General features: G+C 42.2%; 1 protein-coding gene across 1 annotated transcript in view; it reads left to right on the forward strand.

Annotated features, from left to right (window-relative positions):
• Positions 1-18,095, forward strand: part of mpp2b (MAGUK p55 scaffold protein 2b) — a 243,735-nt gene that overhangs the window by 92,343 nt on the left and 133,297 nt on the right. The window contains exon 2 of the mRNA XM_080213341.1: positions 13,122-13,240. Within this exon, the coding sequence (XP_080069467.1) occupies positions 13,122-13,240 (119 nt within the window). The remainder of the gene's footprint in view (positions 1-13,121; positions 13,241-18,095) is intronic.

Here is an 18,095-nt window from a genome sequence, read left to right on the forward strand (position 1 = left end):
CGGAAGGAAAATCCAGCCCAATATCTCTGAAAGCTTCAGAATGCGGAATCTATCAGCTTCAGTTAGTCTTTGTTAATGGTGGAAAGGGACATAGGTGCATTTATTTTCCGGCAGCTATTAAGCCATTGGCAATGTTAGAAACATTTTCTTTTAACTTCACATTGAACTTAATCTCAAGTTTGCTTTCTTTAGCAGTGTCCATAATATTTCAGTTAAAAACACTATCCAACTTTTCAACATCCTTAATGTTGAATAAAAAATAATAAAGTGACATCGGGACCAAATGAATGCTGAATTATTTGGCCATTCAGTTGTTGTGAGTGAATCACAGAATCCCTACAGTGCAGAAGGAGGCAATTCAGCCCATCAAGCCTACACTAACAACAATCCCACTCAGACCCTATCCCCATAACCCCACATATTTACCCTGCTAGTCCCCCCTGACACTAAGGGGCAATTTACCATGGCCAATCTACCTAACCTGCACATCTTTGTCGTGTGGGAGGGTGTGGGAAGAAAATGAAGCATCCAGAGGGAACCCCAAGCAAATATGGGGAGAACGACTGCACCGACAACAGTCCCACCTAAGCCCGATTCCTGTAACCCCACATATTTATCCTGCTAATCCCTCTAACTTACGCATCTTGGAACACCAAGGAGCAATTTAGCATGGCTATGCAACCTAAGCTTCACATCTTTGGAGCATGGGAAGAAACCAGAGCACCTGCAGGAAACCCACACAGAAATGGGGAGAACATGCAGATTCCACACAGACGATGACCCAAGCCAAGAACTGAACCTGGGTCCCTGGTGCTGTGATGCAGTGCTAACCAATATGCCACCCTGCCGTGAGGTAGTGCAGGTTGCCACAAATAGATTGATGTTAGCGTGGCTGAGTACTTTCTTCAAAATTTAGCTGCCGTTGTTTTCACCCACTCAATTGTATCTTTTTTTTAATCATCTCTCTCCTTTGTCAGGACTCTAAGTACCAGTAGTCCTTTGATGCTTCATTGTTGTACTCAGATGTCACCCTGTATGGAGACTAGATTGGCCAGACTGTGAGCTGGAAATGGACAATTTAATGTTTATTTGCCTCTTAGCAAGCAACTCAACTGTAAATACAGTGGGCTTCACAAATTAGGTCATCCCATCTTTGATTGGTATCCGCACTTAATTCCCAGTAAAATTGGGCTGCCTCCACAAACCCCAGAATTCTGAGTCAGTTGTAGCAACCCGTTGCCTTGGTGATGAAAATTAACTAACTCAGTGCAGAGACCAGAGATTTGGCCTGGGATATTCCTGGCTTCTACAGCTCCATAAGGGAAAAAACACAGCTTAATTGTTTTCCTTCTGCCGGGAGCTTGCCGAGTGCTTGTTTCTGATTGCTATGTTCAATTCTTTTCTGGTTATTCTCTGGCTTGTTTTTTCTTCTTCCGAATCAAAATTCTTTCCAGGTTCTTGAACACTCTTCATTTTTAGTTTTCTGGAGTTGGTGCAGTTGAATCTGTCGACCCTGTAGCTTACAGACAAAGACTTAATTGCGACGACATAGAGCAGTAAGGTAGGATGGAGGGTCGATTCTGCACTCTTCATGAGTGACCTAATGAAATGTCTGTCCTGGGTTGGATCCACTTGAATAATATATAACGCCACAGTGTAATTTAAAATACCATGATCACAATCTTCGCTAAATCCGCACAGAAAACTTCATGCAGAGTCACATGCAGTGTAATTGGACACTTAATTAAACAACTCAGTTGCATTTTCAGGATTGACTTGACTCCCACATGGGGAGTCAGTTCTGAATCAGCCCCAGATAAATGTTGCACGGTGTGATAGCGCACCAGGGAAGAGACTTGGTCTCTGAATGTATTATTAACAAAATGGATATTTTTATTGAGGCAAATGGCCATTATCATTTTTTTAAATGAAAACATTTTCTGCACAATGGCATCTCAATTAAAGAGGGAAAGTAGACTTTATTATGAGTAAGTTTCCAGCTCTTTTCTAAAAATGATAGCAACAAGTGAAACAGATGACATTGTAATTGGAGGAACATCATCTTCCGATTAGGCACGGTACAGTGGGCAGCACGGTGGCAGAGTGATTGCCCCGTAGTAACGGGGGGATTAGCAGAGTAAATACACGGGGTTATGAGAATAGTGCCTGGGTGGATTGTTGTTGGTGCAGGCTCAAAGGGTCGAATGGCCTCCTTCTGCACCGTCTGGATTCTGTGATTCCATGAACCTTCTGGACTCAACATTGTGTTCAACGACAGTAGACTGTAAACTTTCCCCTTCATCTTGATCTCTTTTTGTTTCCTTGGTTTGTCCCAATACAGCCCCTACAGGGCCATCTGTTGCTTGTTTTTTTAGTTTTGCGTTCACTAAGTACTGACCTTTGTTCTCCTATTAACACATTCTCCTCTCTTACCTTTACGCCACTATTAGCATCTTCTTTAGTCTTTAATTGAACCATTAACATTTGCTTTGTTTTGTGTCCATTACATCTTTGTCAATCTCTCTTTAGCTATGACCCTCCCTGACCTTCTATTCTGCCCCATCTTCTTCACACCCCTCTCCAACAATGTACTTAATCACATTCCTATCCCTCTTCAGTTCTGAAGAAGAGTCATGGGCGGCACGGTAGCACAGTGGTTAGCACTGCTGCTTCACAGCTCCACCGTCCTGGGTTTGATTCCTGGCTCGGGTCACTGTCTGTGTGGAGCTTGCACATTCTCCTCATGTCTGTGTGGGTTTCCTCCAGGTACTCCGGTTTCCTCGCACAGTCCAAAGACGTGCGGGTTAGGTTGATTGGCCGTGCTAAGAAATTGCCCCTTCGTGTCCAGGGATGCGTACGTTCGAGAGATTTGTGGGTATAATATGTAGGGATATGGGGGTAGGACCTGGGTGGGATTGTGTTCGGTGCAGACTTGATGGGCCAAAGGGCCTCCTTCTGCACTGTAGGGTTCTACGGTTCATACAGTCTCAAAAAGTTAAGTCTGTTTCTCTCTCACATAGATGCAGCCAAACTTATTGAATTTATCCAACATGTTCCATTTTAATTCAGCATTGTAACCTGGCTGAGTCCAACCTGTTCCGGGGTGTTTGATAGTCACATTTTTGCATTGCCAGCAACATAATTGGGACAGAGTTTGCTGGAGCAGGGCATTAGTTTGATATGCCCCATCCAAAGATAGTCTGAACTGATGATTGCACAGTAAGACAAGCAGGCCACCTGGGACCTGAGTGAACAGAGCAATCTACAGGGCGTTTCTTTAACCAATGAGATTTACAGACTGGGAAATTAGCACAAGAAGAGAGTGAATTAAAGAGGACGAATTCAATGTCAACTGAAAGTGAAATAAAGAGAGGAACGGTAAGATTGATTGATGGAGTGAAGGAAAAGAGAAGGGTTATAGAGTCATTGAGGTTTGCAGCATGGAAGCAGGCCCTTCGACCCAACTTGTTCATCCTGCCTTTTTTTTAAGCTAGTCCCAATTGCCCGCGTTTGTCCCATACCCCTCTATACCTGTCATATCCATGTGACTATCTAAATGCTTTTTAAAAGACAGAATTGCCTTTACTACTACCTCTGGCAGCTCCTTCCAGACATTCACCACCTTCTGTGTGAAAAAATTGCCCCTCTGGACTCTTTAGTATCTCTCCCCTCTCACTTTAAGTCTACGCCTCCTAGTTTAGGACTCTCCCAGCTTTGGGAAAAGATGTTGACTATCTACTATGCCCCTCATTATTTTATGGATCTCCAGAACATCACCCCGCATTCTGTCGCGCTGCAGAGAAGAAAAACACTGATGTCTATCCAGCCTCTCCTTATTACTCAAACCATCAAGTCCCGGTAGCATTACTTCCTTATTTATCTGATTTGTTTTTTTTATTATATACGTTCATGGGATATGTCATTGGCTAGGCCAGCATTTATTGTCCATTTCTAATTGTCCTTGAGAAGGTGGTGGTGAACTCCTTTCTTGAAACACTGCAGTCCGTTTGGTGTAGATACATTGGTATTAGGGAGCAAATTCTAGAAATTTGACTCAAGTGACAGAAAAGGAACAGCAATATATTTTCCAAGTAAGGATGGAGGAGAACTTCCAGCTGGTGGTGTTCACATATGTCTGCTGCCCTTGTTCTTCTAGATGGTAGTGGTCATGGGTTTGGAAGGTGCTATCTGAGGGGACTTGATGAGTTCCTGCAGAGCATCTTGTTAACACTGCTGCTCCTCTGCATTGGAGGTGGAGGGATTGAATGTTTGTGGATGTGGTGCCAATCAAGTGGGCTGCTTTGTTCTGGATGGAGTCCAGCTTCATGAACGTTGTTAGAGTGGCACTCATGCAGACAAGTGGAGAGTATAGGGTGGAACGTTGCATAGTGGTTCGCACTGCTGCCTCACAATACCAGGGACCCGGGTTCTATTCCCGGGTTGGGTCACTGTCTGTGTGGAGTTTGCACATTCTCCCTGTGTCTGAGTTAGTTTCTTCCAGGTACCCTGGTTTCCTCCCACAGTCCAAAGATGTGCTGGTTAGGTTTATTGGCCATGCTAAATTGCCCGTAGTGTCATGGGATTAGCAGTGTAAATATTGGGGCTGCAGGAATGGGGTCTGGCTGGGATTATGGTCCATGCAGACTGAATGGCCTCCTCCTGCACTGTAGGGATTCTATAATTATTCCATTCGTGCTATTGCTGGAATGTTGTCTCGGCCCATTGCCTTTGTGATATCCAGTGCCTTCAGCCATTTCTTGATATCATGTGGAGTGAATCAAACTGGCTGAAGACTTGCCTCCTCATGGATTATCCTCTTGGCAGTTTTGACTGAAGATTGTTGCAAATGCTTCAGTCTTATCTTTTGCAAACTTACCTTCAGCCTTAAACTTTGTGTTAATGTCTCCCTTCAAGACAGTGTGAGCTCTATGCAATTTTTATTTGCTTTAAAAAAAATTCTTGCTCTAAGTAGGTTGTTTGCAGGAAGCAAAAATATAAAGTTTTCTCCTGCATATCTCCTTCAACTCTCAAAATCAACAAGAACATTTTGTTGGTCTGTGGTGTTGTATGGTTCATTCTTAAGATCTTAGGTAAGGGAGTCCTCTACCAACAGATGGAAATGATGAGAGTAACTTTCAAAATGGCACTTCATCTCAGGACATTAGGTGGTATTTTCTTAATTCTTTCATTTCAAGGGGAAAAGGAGTGGAAGAGTATTTTAATATGGTTAAACGAAGATGAGTGGGAGAAGGCTCATATGGAGCAGGAACACTAGCATGAATATATTGGGCTAAATGGTTTGTTTCTGTGTTAGACCATAAGATGTAGGAGCAGAAGTAGGCCATTCGGCCCATTGGACCTGCTCCACCATTCAATGATATCATGACTGATCTGATGTGACAATCCTCAACTCCACTTTCCTGCCTTAACCCCACAACCCTCAATTCTCTTACTGATTAAAAATGTCTGTTTTAACCTTGAACATACTTAATGATTTGACTTCTACAGTCCCCTACAGTAAAGAATTCCACAGAATAACTGCCCTAAATAGAAATTGCTTCTTATCTCTGTCTTACATACTGACTCCTTATTCTGAGATTATGCCCTCTGGTTCTAGACTCTCCCACAAGGGGAAACAGCTTCTCGGCATCTACCCTGTCAAACCCTATGGGAATCCTATACGGTTCAATGAGGTTGCCTCTCATTCTTCTAAAATGAGTACAGACCCAACCTACTCAACCTTTTCTCATAAGAAGATCCATCCATAACCAGGATCAAGCTTATAATTCTTCTCTGGACTGTTTCCAATGCCAGCATCTTTCCTCAGAGGGGATGAAAACTGTTCAAAGTGTCCCAGGATTGTCTAATTTGTGTCTTATCTACTTTTAGCAATACTTCCCAATTTTTATACTCCATTCTCTTTGAAATGAAAGCCATTTCCCTTCCCCATTACCTGCTGAACTTGCATGCTAGTTTTTTTGTGGTTTGTACACAAGGTTGCCACGTTATAGGAAGGGTGTGAACGCACTGGTAGTGGTGCATAGGAGATTTACCAGTATGTTGCCTGGGATGGAACATTTAAGTAATAAAAAGAGGTTGGGTAGACTTGGGTTGTTCTCTCAGGAGCAGAGAAGACTGAGGGGTGACCTGATTGTGGTGCTCAAGATTATGAGGGACATGGACAGGGTGGATAGGGAACAGATGTTCCCTTTGGTTGAATGATCAGTTACAAGGGGACACAAGCTAAAAGTGAGGGGTGGGAGGTTTAGGGGAGATTTGAGAAAAAACTTTTTTTATTCAGAGAGTGGTGACGGTCTGGAGGGTGGTGGAGGCGTGAGTCTGGGAGGGTGATGGTGGTGGGAGTCTGGGAAAGTGATGGAGGCGTGAGTCTGGGAGGGTGATGGTAGTGGGAGTCTGGGAGGGTGGTGGAGATGGGATGCCTCATATCATGTAAAAATACCTGGATGAGCACTTGACGCGCCATAACATTCAAGGCTATGAGCCAAGTGCTGGCAAGTGGGATTAGGTGGGTAGATCAGGGCATTTCATGCGTTGGTGCAAACTCGATGGGCTGAAGGGCCTCTTCTGCACTGTAGTATTCTGTGATTCTGTGACCCCCAAATCCCTCTGTGCTGCAGCTGTCTGCAATCGTTTGCCATTTAAATAATATTCAGCTCCTTTATTCCTCCTATCAAAGTGCATACCTTCTTATTTTCCTATATTGTATTCCATCAGCTAAATCTTTGCCCAATCACCCAACCTTTCCCGTTGGCAAAGCCAGCATTTGTCGCTGAGCCCCAACTGCCTTTGAGAAGGAGATGGTGAGTCATTTTCTTGAAGCTTCTGCAGTCCATCTGGCATAACTGCCCCTACAGCGAATACAGTAAGAAGTCTGACAACACCAGGTCTTACTGTGTTTACCCCAGTCCCACGCCGGCATCTCCACATTATGCCTACAGCGAATTCCAGGGTTTTGACTCCGAGTAAGTGAAGGAATACAGATATGGTGAGGGGCAGGAGAGTGGGCACGGAGCAGAACCGTGGGTTGAAACCATCCCAATTTGTTGGATGTAAAGTAAAACGTGGTGGCAAAAGATGTGAGTGATGTGAAATTAAAATGAAATAAAGAAGCATACAACAATTCTAGAACAAGCACTCCTAAATATCCTTGTTTTTGCTTGTGGGGGGGGATGCAAGGGTAATGTCACAGATGAATTTAAGCACTGTCAGAATTATCTCAAAACTGCTAAAATTAATAATGAAATCAATTATATTTATCATCTTCTCCACATTAATTGTGAAGTACTAGTTCATTAAATTGTTGGACTCATTAGATTTTAATAAACCAACTCAAATTTTTTTTTTCGCTATTTCACTCACATGAATGTCAATGTTTTGTCATTAGTGCTAAATATGCTGTGGGCAATATAAATCTCACTGAAGCATGGTAGCCTCTGAAAAAATAATTTGACAGAAATGAAGAACCAAGTGATTTTTCACTCTGAAAGGATTTATCGTGAACATTTTGTAAGTTAATTGAAGGGAAATTCTTAGTATGTTACCTCATTTTTTTTTAGCTGGTAAACCAATAGACAATAAGCAGGAACCACTGCATTTGAACAGGAATTGGATGATAGTGGTTTCTCCATTACCCTCTGGTAATGCATATTTACTTAATATGCACAGGCCATTTAGCGCAATAGGTTCATGCTAGCTCTTATGCTCCATGTGAGTCTCCTCCTACCCTTATTAATTTAATCTCATTAACGTATTATTCTCGTCCTTTCCTCTATTGTGTGTTTATCAAGCCTATGCTTGGTTGTGATTGCACTGATCTCTTCAAAGGCAAAATTTTATTTTCTTTAAATTCTTTCATGGGATGTGAGCCTTGCTGGTTAAGCCAACATCTGTTGCCCATCCTTAATTGTAAACGAAGCCCAGCCTATCAAGCAAACCAGCCTCTCATCTGTTGATTCTGTCTACACTTCCCGCTGCCATGGAAAAGTAGCCAGCATAATTAAGGACCTCACGCACCCTGGACATTCTCTCTTCCACCTTCTTCCATCAGGAAAAAGATATAAAAATCTGATGTCATGTACCAATTAACTTTCTTCCCTGCTGCCATCAGACTTTTATATGGACCAAACTTGTATCAAGTTGATCTTTCTCTACACCCTTGCTATGACAGTAGATCTATAATCTACACCGTCTCCTTTCCTTCTCTATGTACAGTATGCTTTGTACAAGCATTCAAGAAACGGTACTTTTCACTGTATATGTGGCAATAAATCAAAACAAATCAAAAGCCTTCAGAAGGTGAGGTGCTTTCTTCAGCTAATGCACTCCATGTGGTGTGGGAGGAAGTTTCAGGATTTTGATCTCATGACCGTGAAGAAAAGGCAATATAGCTTTAAGTTAGGATGGTATTTGTGGCTTGGAGAGGAGTTTACAGCTGGTGGTGTTTTCATACATCTGCTGCCCTTGTCCTTCTAGATGTAGAGGTCACAGGTTTTGAAGGTGCTGTCAAAGGAAGTTTTGGTTTATCTGATGTGATACACAGGTACACATTCCAGGCTGTTCACAACTTAGACCATCTGCACTCAGTTATTTGACCTTCGTCAAAGTGGTGACAGTGAATCTGTCAGATTTAAGCAATGCCAGCCCATTTCTCTTGTATCTGTAATGCTGATGTATCTTAAACGATAAAGGCTACCCACTGAATTGTTCCATAATCGCTAAACCTTCGAGACAGCACTTTCAAATGTCTCTGGCTTTTTCACTATCGATGCTTCTCAATTCTTGACTGTTTGTGTTATGTTTTTGAAGACCTATTGGTTGGAGACAGCTAGTGACTGGGTATTACATAGAGAAGTACGTCATTGTGACAAGGTGAAGTTCTGTCCCCATCATGTCATTATTGGGAAGTTGTCATTAATCACAATTTCATTAATCCACATTCATAATTCTATTGAATCAGAATTTGACACCGTATTGGACAGCTCTCCATAAAACATTTGCTGCCATGGTTTCTATCTCCAGCAAGCCGAACACAATAGCACGGTAACAAGGGACAACAAGTGTATAAATACTGTTTCATGTTCCAGCGGAGTGGTTTGTGGCTTTGGGTATGTGCGGCCTATCTTACCTGGAGAGATTATTGTCTTACACTGGTACTTGCTTTAAACTTTAATTATCACTACATATAAGATAGGTATGTCACTCGTGAATACAGAATATTCCACCCTCTCTCCTGAGAGGGGCCGTCACAGTGGCACAGCGGACAGCACTGCTGCCTCTCAGCTCCAAGGACCCAAGTTCAATTCTAGCCTTGGGTGACCATCCTGTGTGGAGTCTGTAGATTCTCCCATGTCTGCATGAGTTTCCTCCTGATGTTCTGGTTTCCTCTCACAGTCCAAAGATGTGCAGGTTGGGTGTACTGGCCATGCTAGATTGCCCCTTAGTGTCCCAAGATGTCTAGATTAGACGGTTTTGTTGTTGGAAATGTGTGCGGTTACGAAGATAGGGCAGGCGAGAGGACCTGGATAAGCTCTTCTGTCAGAGAGTTGGTGCAGATTCAATGGGTCGAATAGCCTCTTCTGCATTGTAGGAATTCTATGAGTCTAGCACTGCTGATATCACTGATACATCATGGTTTACATTACTCATTACCATAACAATTGTGTGAACCCATTGCACTATACCTCACCCTATGTATTTTATCAACTTATTAACAATTTGAAATTGTGCTTTAACCATTTACATTGCATTTTTGTAATTGTATTTTATTGCAACAACTTGTGCCCAAACTTCTACTTTTTCCATTCCCTCCCACCCCCCTCTACTGAATTCCTTCCTTCCACACATGTCCCCCACAGGTCATTGCTATGAGGGATTCCGATTCCCTCAGTGTCCTTGGCTCTTTGGGAAAATGTTTTGGAAATATGCTGTCATTCTTATTTTCCTTGAAAGACATCATCACCAAAAAAATGGGACATCAACTTTACAGACTGTTGGTAATCGAAATGCAGACTTCAGGACCACTGTGGCGTAAGGACCGTGGATATTTTTCCAAAGAGAGACTGATCCAGGAGAGGGAGTAATAAAGGATCAACATTTGGATTCTCTTGAACGAGAAGGGAAGAAATGAAGACTCACGGAGGAATCTAAATCTATAGCACCCATTACTAATGGCCTACATCAGTCATTACCATATTTGTTCTATTAATCCACTACAATGCTGATATCTCCCTGCTGGTGATATTACGCCTTTAAGAAATGTATTTTGATATTTTTGGGCAGGGTTTTTTTTAACAGCTTGTTCTAACATCAGTGCCACTGGGTCTACGTCTGGCAGCCCTATACCGTTACTGCAGCAGCATAATTGTTCCTAACTGCTAGAACGTTTGCTTTAATCCAGACTGATGTTGTTCTACTGTTGCAGAGTAGGATTGATTAGGTTGATTGACAGAAAAATCAGGTGGCTGTGTGGAGCTCACCTTACACAAAGAAATCAAGCTCAGTTTGCTTGATTTTAGTGAGAATTTGCTTTCTTGGTGTCTCTTTTTCTCTTGATTTTGAGATTGGAATCTCTGAGATTCTGCCATTTGGGGGTAGACCTTTCCCTGGAGGTTGCTGTATGACAGTCAGAAGCCAGGTTTCTATCCAGAGGGGTTAAAAGGCTGGATGTGAGTATATCTGTTTTGTGCTGATTCTGAAGAGGGATTTATGTCTATGAGGGCACTGCTTACATTGGAACAACAGAGGTGGATAGCTGTTAAGAATTATACCTTGTGATGTTTAAGTATTTCCAACTAATAAAAGTTACATTTGTTCTTTTTGCTACATTTTACCTGTGTTGTTAAAAATAAAGTCTGTTTTAATACAAGCTTCCCAGTGGGTCAACTGAATCATACCTGGAGTGAAACACTTCATTTTTTGATTTGATTTATTATTGTCGCATACATTAACATGCAGTGAAAAGTATTGTTTCATGCCCACTGCACAGACAAAGCATACCGTTCATAGAGAAGGAAACGAGAGAGAATGTAGTGTTACAGTCATAGCTAGGGTGTAGAGAATGATCAACTTAATGCAAGGTACGTCCGTTCAAAATTCTGACAGCAGCAGGGAAGAAGCTGTCCTTGAGTCAGTTGGTACGTGACCTCAGACTTTTGTATCTTTCTCCTGATGGAAGAAGGTGGAAGAGAGAAGTCCAGGGTGCGTGAGGTCCTTAATTATGCTGGCTGTTTTGCCAAGGCAGCAGGGAGTGTAGACAGTCAATGGATGGGAGGCTAGTTTGCGTGATGGATTAGGCTACATTCATAACCTTTTGCAGTTCCTTGCTCTCTTGGGCAGAGCAGGAGCCATATCAAACTGTGATATAACCAGAAAGAATGCTTTCTATGGTGCATCTGTAAAAGTTGGTGAGAGTCATAGCTGACATACCAAATTTCCTTAGCCTTTAGTCTTAGCATAATTTCCTTATGTCCACCCTAATGCCAAAATCAGAAAAAGCTGAGGTCTAAGTTAACTCCATATGATACTTTGGAGTTTCTGATCAGGCTCTGAACACCCTTCATAACATTTTACGATTCTGTGACCAGGTTGTACAGGATTTGCATCTTCAAACAACTGGGCTTCCTGTACAGGCAACTTATTCTTTTGACAGTGCAGTTGACGTTGCTCCCTTGATGCATGGCTCTGACAAAACTATTCAGGTTTTACCATTGTCTCATCCAGATTGTTTGATTTACTTATGATTGCTATTTACATGAAGAAACAATGCTTAGTATATTTGGAAGGAATGTAAATTTATGATATTGTGCATGTTACTGAATGGATTAGTTATGTCACCTTCAAACCCTTCTAACAGCTTATTCTCAGTGCCAGGCACAAGGTGTCGTACTACCTGCTGTTGAAGCAAAAATCAGCCGAACTCAGTAGTGCCTGCTGCTAGCTACACCAACTGCAAACCAGCATGGCTACTGATATCCAACTTCATGACTTCCCCATTGTTCAGATTAATGATGCCCAGTGATGTTACCTGGTTAAACCAGATAAGCTGATTAGGAATGAAAATAAGATGAGAAATGCAAACACTTTGCCAGACATCTTAATGTTTAACTTCTCCAGTGCTATTCTTCCAGGTTCCTTGTGCTTCAGACCTGCTCAAGTAGCATTGTACCACCCTGGGCAGCATGGTGGCACAGTGGTTAGCATTGCTGCTTAACAACGCCAGGGACCCGGGTTCAATTCCGGCCTCAGATGACTTTCTGTGTGGAGTTTGCACATTGTTCCCGTGTCTGCATGGGTTTCTTCCGGGTGCTCCAGTTTCCTCCCAAACTCCAAAGGTGGTTAGGTTGATTGGCCATTCTAAAATTGCCCTTTAGTTTCAGGGGATTAGCAGGGTAAGTACATGGGATTACGAGGAAATATAGGGCCTGGGTGGGATTGTTGTCAGTGTGGGCTTGATGGACTGAATGGCCTCCTTCTGCACTGTAGGAATTCTATGATTCTGTGAACTTTCTACTCGTATTTTATCCCACGGTAAATTTTGCTCAGCTAACACCTGTTGTACCTCCAAGCATCACAGTCACGACTCATTGATTTCTGAATTCTGATCCTGAACTGTCTCCATGTCCCACCCTCGCTCTGCTCTCAGAAGTTACGCTTTGCCAATTGTTGTGCAGCTCTCATTCCTACCATTACATCCTCACCACTGGAGCTCAGTGCTTCCCAATGCTGTGGAATTCCCTTCTCAAAGTCCTCAACACAATTTCAAACGCTCCCTCAAAATCTACTTCTTAAATCGCACTGCTGGTCACCTTCACAATCCTCCCAAACTCCAGCTCACTTCATTACAAACTGCGATGGAACATCTTTTCAACATTAAGTAAAAAGTTGTTATTTCCAGTGATTTGTAACCTTTAAAATAATTCACACAAGGTAACTCCTTTCATTTCATACTTTTCCAGGGAAACAATGTGACTTCTAAGTTGAACTTTCTCATGATCAAACGATGCATTAAAAAAAGTGCTTTGTCTCACCTTCCATGTAGTATTTAATGGCTTCTCATATGTGAAGCACTCTGTACTGAAATGTGCACTCTGTTCTTTCTGTAGCTATGCAGCAAGTCCTGGACAACTTGAATGACTTGCCGAACTCTACAGGAGCCAAGGATCTAGATTTACTCTTTCTGAGGGGAATCATGGAAAGTCCAATTGTACGATCGCTAGCTAAGGTAGTTGTATAACCTATACACTCTCTGATGGTGTGGTTCTTGGTTTGTGGGCTGTTTTATGTAATGTATCAGTTCATCGAGTTCCACCCTGATGGTGGATTGCAAGTTTTCTTCTCCTGCTGTGTAGATACCAGACCTGAGCACTTTGAACGAGAAGGATAGTTAGATGCGTTTTTCTGTTGAACTGTTGACAAATACCACAAAATCCTTGAAAGAAAAATGTTGATCGATTGCCCAGTGAGATGTTGCTTGAAGAAGGAAGTAACTATATGCTGCTATCTAATGTTCAGCCACTGAGACACAAAGATTCTGAAAGTTGAATCTTTTCCAAAGCTGCCTTGTATTAGAACAGGTTTTTAAACAAGAGAAGGTAGAAAAGCAGCCGGTTAGTGCTATACTCAATACTTTGAAGATTGTTCTATATTTCAACACCCCCAAAAAATGAATGGAATCAAATGTATTTGACCTAATTGCAAAGGCTTTAAAAAGAATTACAGTCATCTGAATTGTGTGAGAAACCTATATGTTGTCATGGGATCTGTGGTTTTATTTTGGATTAGCCTTTGTTATCTGTGTCTTGCTTTAAAATTAGGGGTCAGCAGAAAGGCACAGTGATTAGCACTGTTACCTCACAGCGCCAGGGACCTGGGTTCAATTCCAATCTCAGATGACTGTCTGAGGTGTTTGCACATTCTCCCCGTGTCTGGATGGGTTTCCTCCAGTGCTCCGGTTCCCTCCCACACACGACAGATGCGCGGGTTAGGTTGATTGGCCAAGCTAAGTTGCCCCTTCATGTCAGGGGGACTGGCAGGGTAAATACATGGGGTTACGGGGATAAGACCTCAGTGGGATTGTTGTTGGTCGGTGCAGATTAGATGGGCTGAATGGCCTCCTTCTGCACTGCAGGGACCCTATGATTCTAAGGAGAGGAATGCTGTCTAAAATCTTATCTGAAGAAAGATTCTGTTCCAATGACATCAGGAATGGAGGCATTGGACCATAATCAGCACTCATTATTCAGGCAATCGCCAGCGGGGGAATTTTACACAGATACCTGTCTGTAAGGTTGAATTGAAGCATCTGTTTTACAGTATAACATAGGACATGGGGAATTGCAAGGCACCACTCAATATAAATGTCTTCCTTTGTAATGTTGTACATTAATTGGAAAAGCAGATGAATAGAGCTTCCTCTGAAGCCAACAATGGATACTGACACGTTTTATACAACCAATATGCCACAAGTGATGTTCTTTTTCAGGTTCCTTTACAATCCAAGATTAGTACAAAAGAAATCACATTATATTAATCACATTGTTATGAAACAGCATTATTTATAGCAGTTTAAGCAGTTCAGTTGTTAGCAAGTTTTGCCGGGCGGCATGGTGGCGCAGTGATTAGCACTGCTGCCTCACAGTGCTAGGGACACGGATTCAATTCCAGCCTTGGGTGTCCATGTGCAGTTTGCACATTCTCTCCATGTCTGCGTGGGTTTTCTCAGGGTGCTCTGGTTTCTCCCCACACTCCAAAGATGTGCAGGTTCAGTGAATTGACCATGCTAAATTGCCCCTTAGTGTCCCAAGATGTGTAGGTTAGGGGTTTAGCAGGGTAAGTGTTCGGGTTGGGGGATAGGGTTTGGGTAAGATGCTCTGCCAGAGACTTGGTGTGGACTTGATGGGCGGAATGACCACCTTCTGCACTGTAGCTTGAATGTAGAATTTGTTACTGCCATCTGGTACATACTGGTTTCTAATTGATGCATTGTTAGTATACATGCCAAGCAGCAGCATTTCACACTGACAGTCAATGTTTCTAGGCTTGTGCCTGCTTGTCAGATATTGCTGACAAAAAGCAACAAGATGAATACTTCACACACTGCCTGGCTGCTCCATTGAGATCTCTGCAGAGTGCTGTCGAAATCTCTCAGCCATGCAGTCTTGTTGGTCCCACATTGGTTCATTACCCAGGTATCCACTGAACCAAAACCGCTGGTTTACATGTGTAAACCTTAATGATTAATGTATAGCTGAGAGGTTGCAAATTACAAAGATGTGCTGTTAATGTGAGTCAGATTATAAACACCGTTGGATCAGTTGCCAGCATTTTGAGATTGATTTCTTCACATCTTTGGAGTGTGGGAGGAAATCGGAGCACCCGGAGAAAACTCATATAGACACAAGGAGAATGTGCAAACTCCACACAGACAGTGATCTGAAGCCAGATTTGAACCTGGGTCGCTGGCGCTGTGAAACAACAATGTTAACACTGTACCACCGTGCCACCCTAAACTATGATTAGAAACAAATTATCCTCGTTTACAGAAAGATTGAATCATTCTCTGGAGACCCAAGTTTAGATCAGTGAATTCTGATGATCATTGAGCCCTGCTGAAGGTTGATCAGCTCCAACTAATGTTGTGCCATGAATGGTCCTTTGGATCTTGTTACAACAAAGAAATCAGAACATCAGGACTATGATGATTCAGACTATGTTTAATTGGTTATGATTTGCATGTTGTTATCAGTGTATGGTGTTGGAGGTGTGTTGGAGTGTGAATGGTCTTGGTGAATGGTGCCAGGAGCCTTCAACTTCCCTTGGATTGTTTCAAATCCCACTTAGAACAAAAAAACCCTCAAGATTTTCACTCTGCTGCAGGGGGCATTACATTGTTAGCGAGGTCAATGGGCGGCATGGTGGCACAATGGTTAACACTGCTTCCTGACAGCTCCAGGGACCCGAGTTCAATTCCAGCTTCAGGTGACTGGGTGGTATTTGCGCATTCTCCCCATATCTGCACTGTGAACAGCACCTGAAACCTGTCTTTATTGGAAGGCCTATGTCTCCTGGACCTTGTAACTTGAGGCCTGATGGATGAATGGTCATTGGCTGAAGCCAGTTGAGATCATCAGTTACTATGAATCTAACACATGACTGACTAGTGTCAGTAGTACATCATCATCTGCTTCATATATTAGCATACCCAATTTGTTCACCCTTTATGCAATAGGTATCACATTGCTGTGTGTGCGAGTTTGCTCAGCGAATATTAGCTTCCTCGTTTCTAAATTCACAACAGTGCTGTGATGTTAGTGTACCTTTAAGAAATGGTTTCTTTTAAATAATGCTCTCTGCAGCTCTCCCAGCCTCAGCTTATGTCATTTTTGCTGAGCTGTGTGTAGAACTCAATGCTACTTTAATGGGATTTGTTTTTTTTCACTTTGGGATCTTTTATGACCCTGCATTGTTAGGAGGAAGACTGGTTGATAAATCATGGCTTCTGGACAGTTTCTTTTCTTCATCATGAATTCAAGATTTCATTTTCTGTTTTGGATGGCAGCAGTTTAGCTTAGAAGGGACATCAGGCTGAAAAGAAGTATTTCTCTCTCTCTGTCTGGCTTTGGAAATTTTGCTGAAAGCAGGGCTTCTTGCCTTCATGGGGTAGAATGCTTACTGTTGGTGGTTTGACCAGAGTCACTCCCTGATGTTCTGGGAAACTGTCCTGACTTCAAACTGTTCTGTGTGTATCCTGCCAGAAGTTACAATGCTGAGAAGCCAGGATTTTCAATTCTTCTTCCAAAAGACTCAATTCTAGCATCACATGAGCATTTATCTTTGCTGTGTTAAACCTGTGGAAATGGTCCATTTGTCTAAAGGAAGTTTTGTTTGATTGGAACATCTTAGGTATATTTGCTAAGGGTTATACACTATTGTGGTTGTTTCATTTTTGTCTGTAATCGATGAAGGTTATTGCTAACTTTCTCACTATACATGTTAAATATATTCTTGAACAAACTTTGTTTGATAAATGCTCCCTAGAGGGTCATTTGAATCATATCTGAGGAGAACCATATCATGCTTATCCTAGCAAAATTCAAGTGCAAAACTTATGAAGCAGTCAGGCTCCATAAAACACTTTGGAGTTTCTGACCTGAATTATAACAATGTCAACACTTCAAATGTACTTCACTTGGCTGCAAAGTGCTTTGCAACATCTGGTAGTCACGAAAGAGGTTACATAAGTGCGAGTCTTTTTCTTTTGCACCTCATCCGAGGTTGGTGAGAGGGATATTGTGTGCAGTGTTCACACCCTCAGCTCAATTTTGATTTCTATCCAGTTGAAATAGACGGCTGCAAATGATCAAAGAATCTCACTTAATGTGGTTCTTTGAGTTCTTGTGGGATGCTTATTAGAAGATTTTGAAACCTGTGGTGTAAAGGGAAATGGCTAGGCTGTAGTTTTCTTTTTTAAATAATCGGTATAGGCTTGGCTGTGGTTACAGGTGGAAATTGCCAGAGTCATAAGTCTCTTATTACAATTATAGTGATTTCATTTTTTGTGAGCTACAAAGTTGTGAGTTCAAACAACACTCCAGAGCCTTGTGCGTGGAATTATGACTAACAATTCAGTGCAGTCGTAAGGGAGTGCTGTTCAGTCAGAGATATTAAATCAAGTTAGATGTAAATGATCCCGGGGTTTAGTGCGACTGAGTCCCTCCCAGTGCTGTGGTAAATCTGAATCGTTCAACCAGCACCACTTTAAGATGAAAGGGTGTAACCTGATGCACTTGCTGTGTGCATCTTTGGCTATTGCATTAATCTATGTTACCACAGCGACTAAGTACTTTGTTGTGAAGTGAAGAGCCATGTAGCATCACGAAGCCATCAAAGGTATTGTACCAAATTCAAATCTTTTCTTTTAATAGCCCATGAGAAAGCTGGAGTCAATGGGATTGTGTCTGGGAACCTACTCCAGGATAAAAGGAAGTACCTGCAAGTGTAATATTTACATTCGTATGTTTGCAGTAAAATGTTTTGTACTTATTTCAATTACCTTATTTTTGTTATAAAAGCAGTAT

Source organism: Carcharhinus amblyrhynchos, chromosome 27 (assembly GCF_965287045.1).
Source record: "Carcharhinus amblyrhynchos chromosome 27, sCarAmb.v2.hapA, whole genome shotgun sequence".
Classification (NCBI taxonomy): domain Eukaryota; kingdom Metazoa; phylum Chordata; class Chondrichthyes; order Carcharhiniformes; family Carcharhinidae; genus Carcharhinus; species Carcharhinus amblyrhynchos.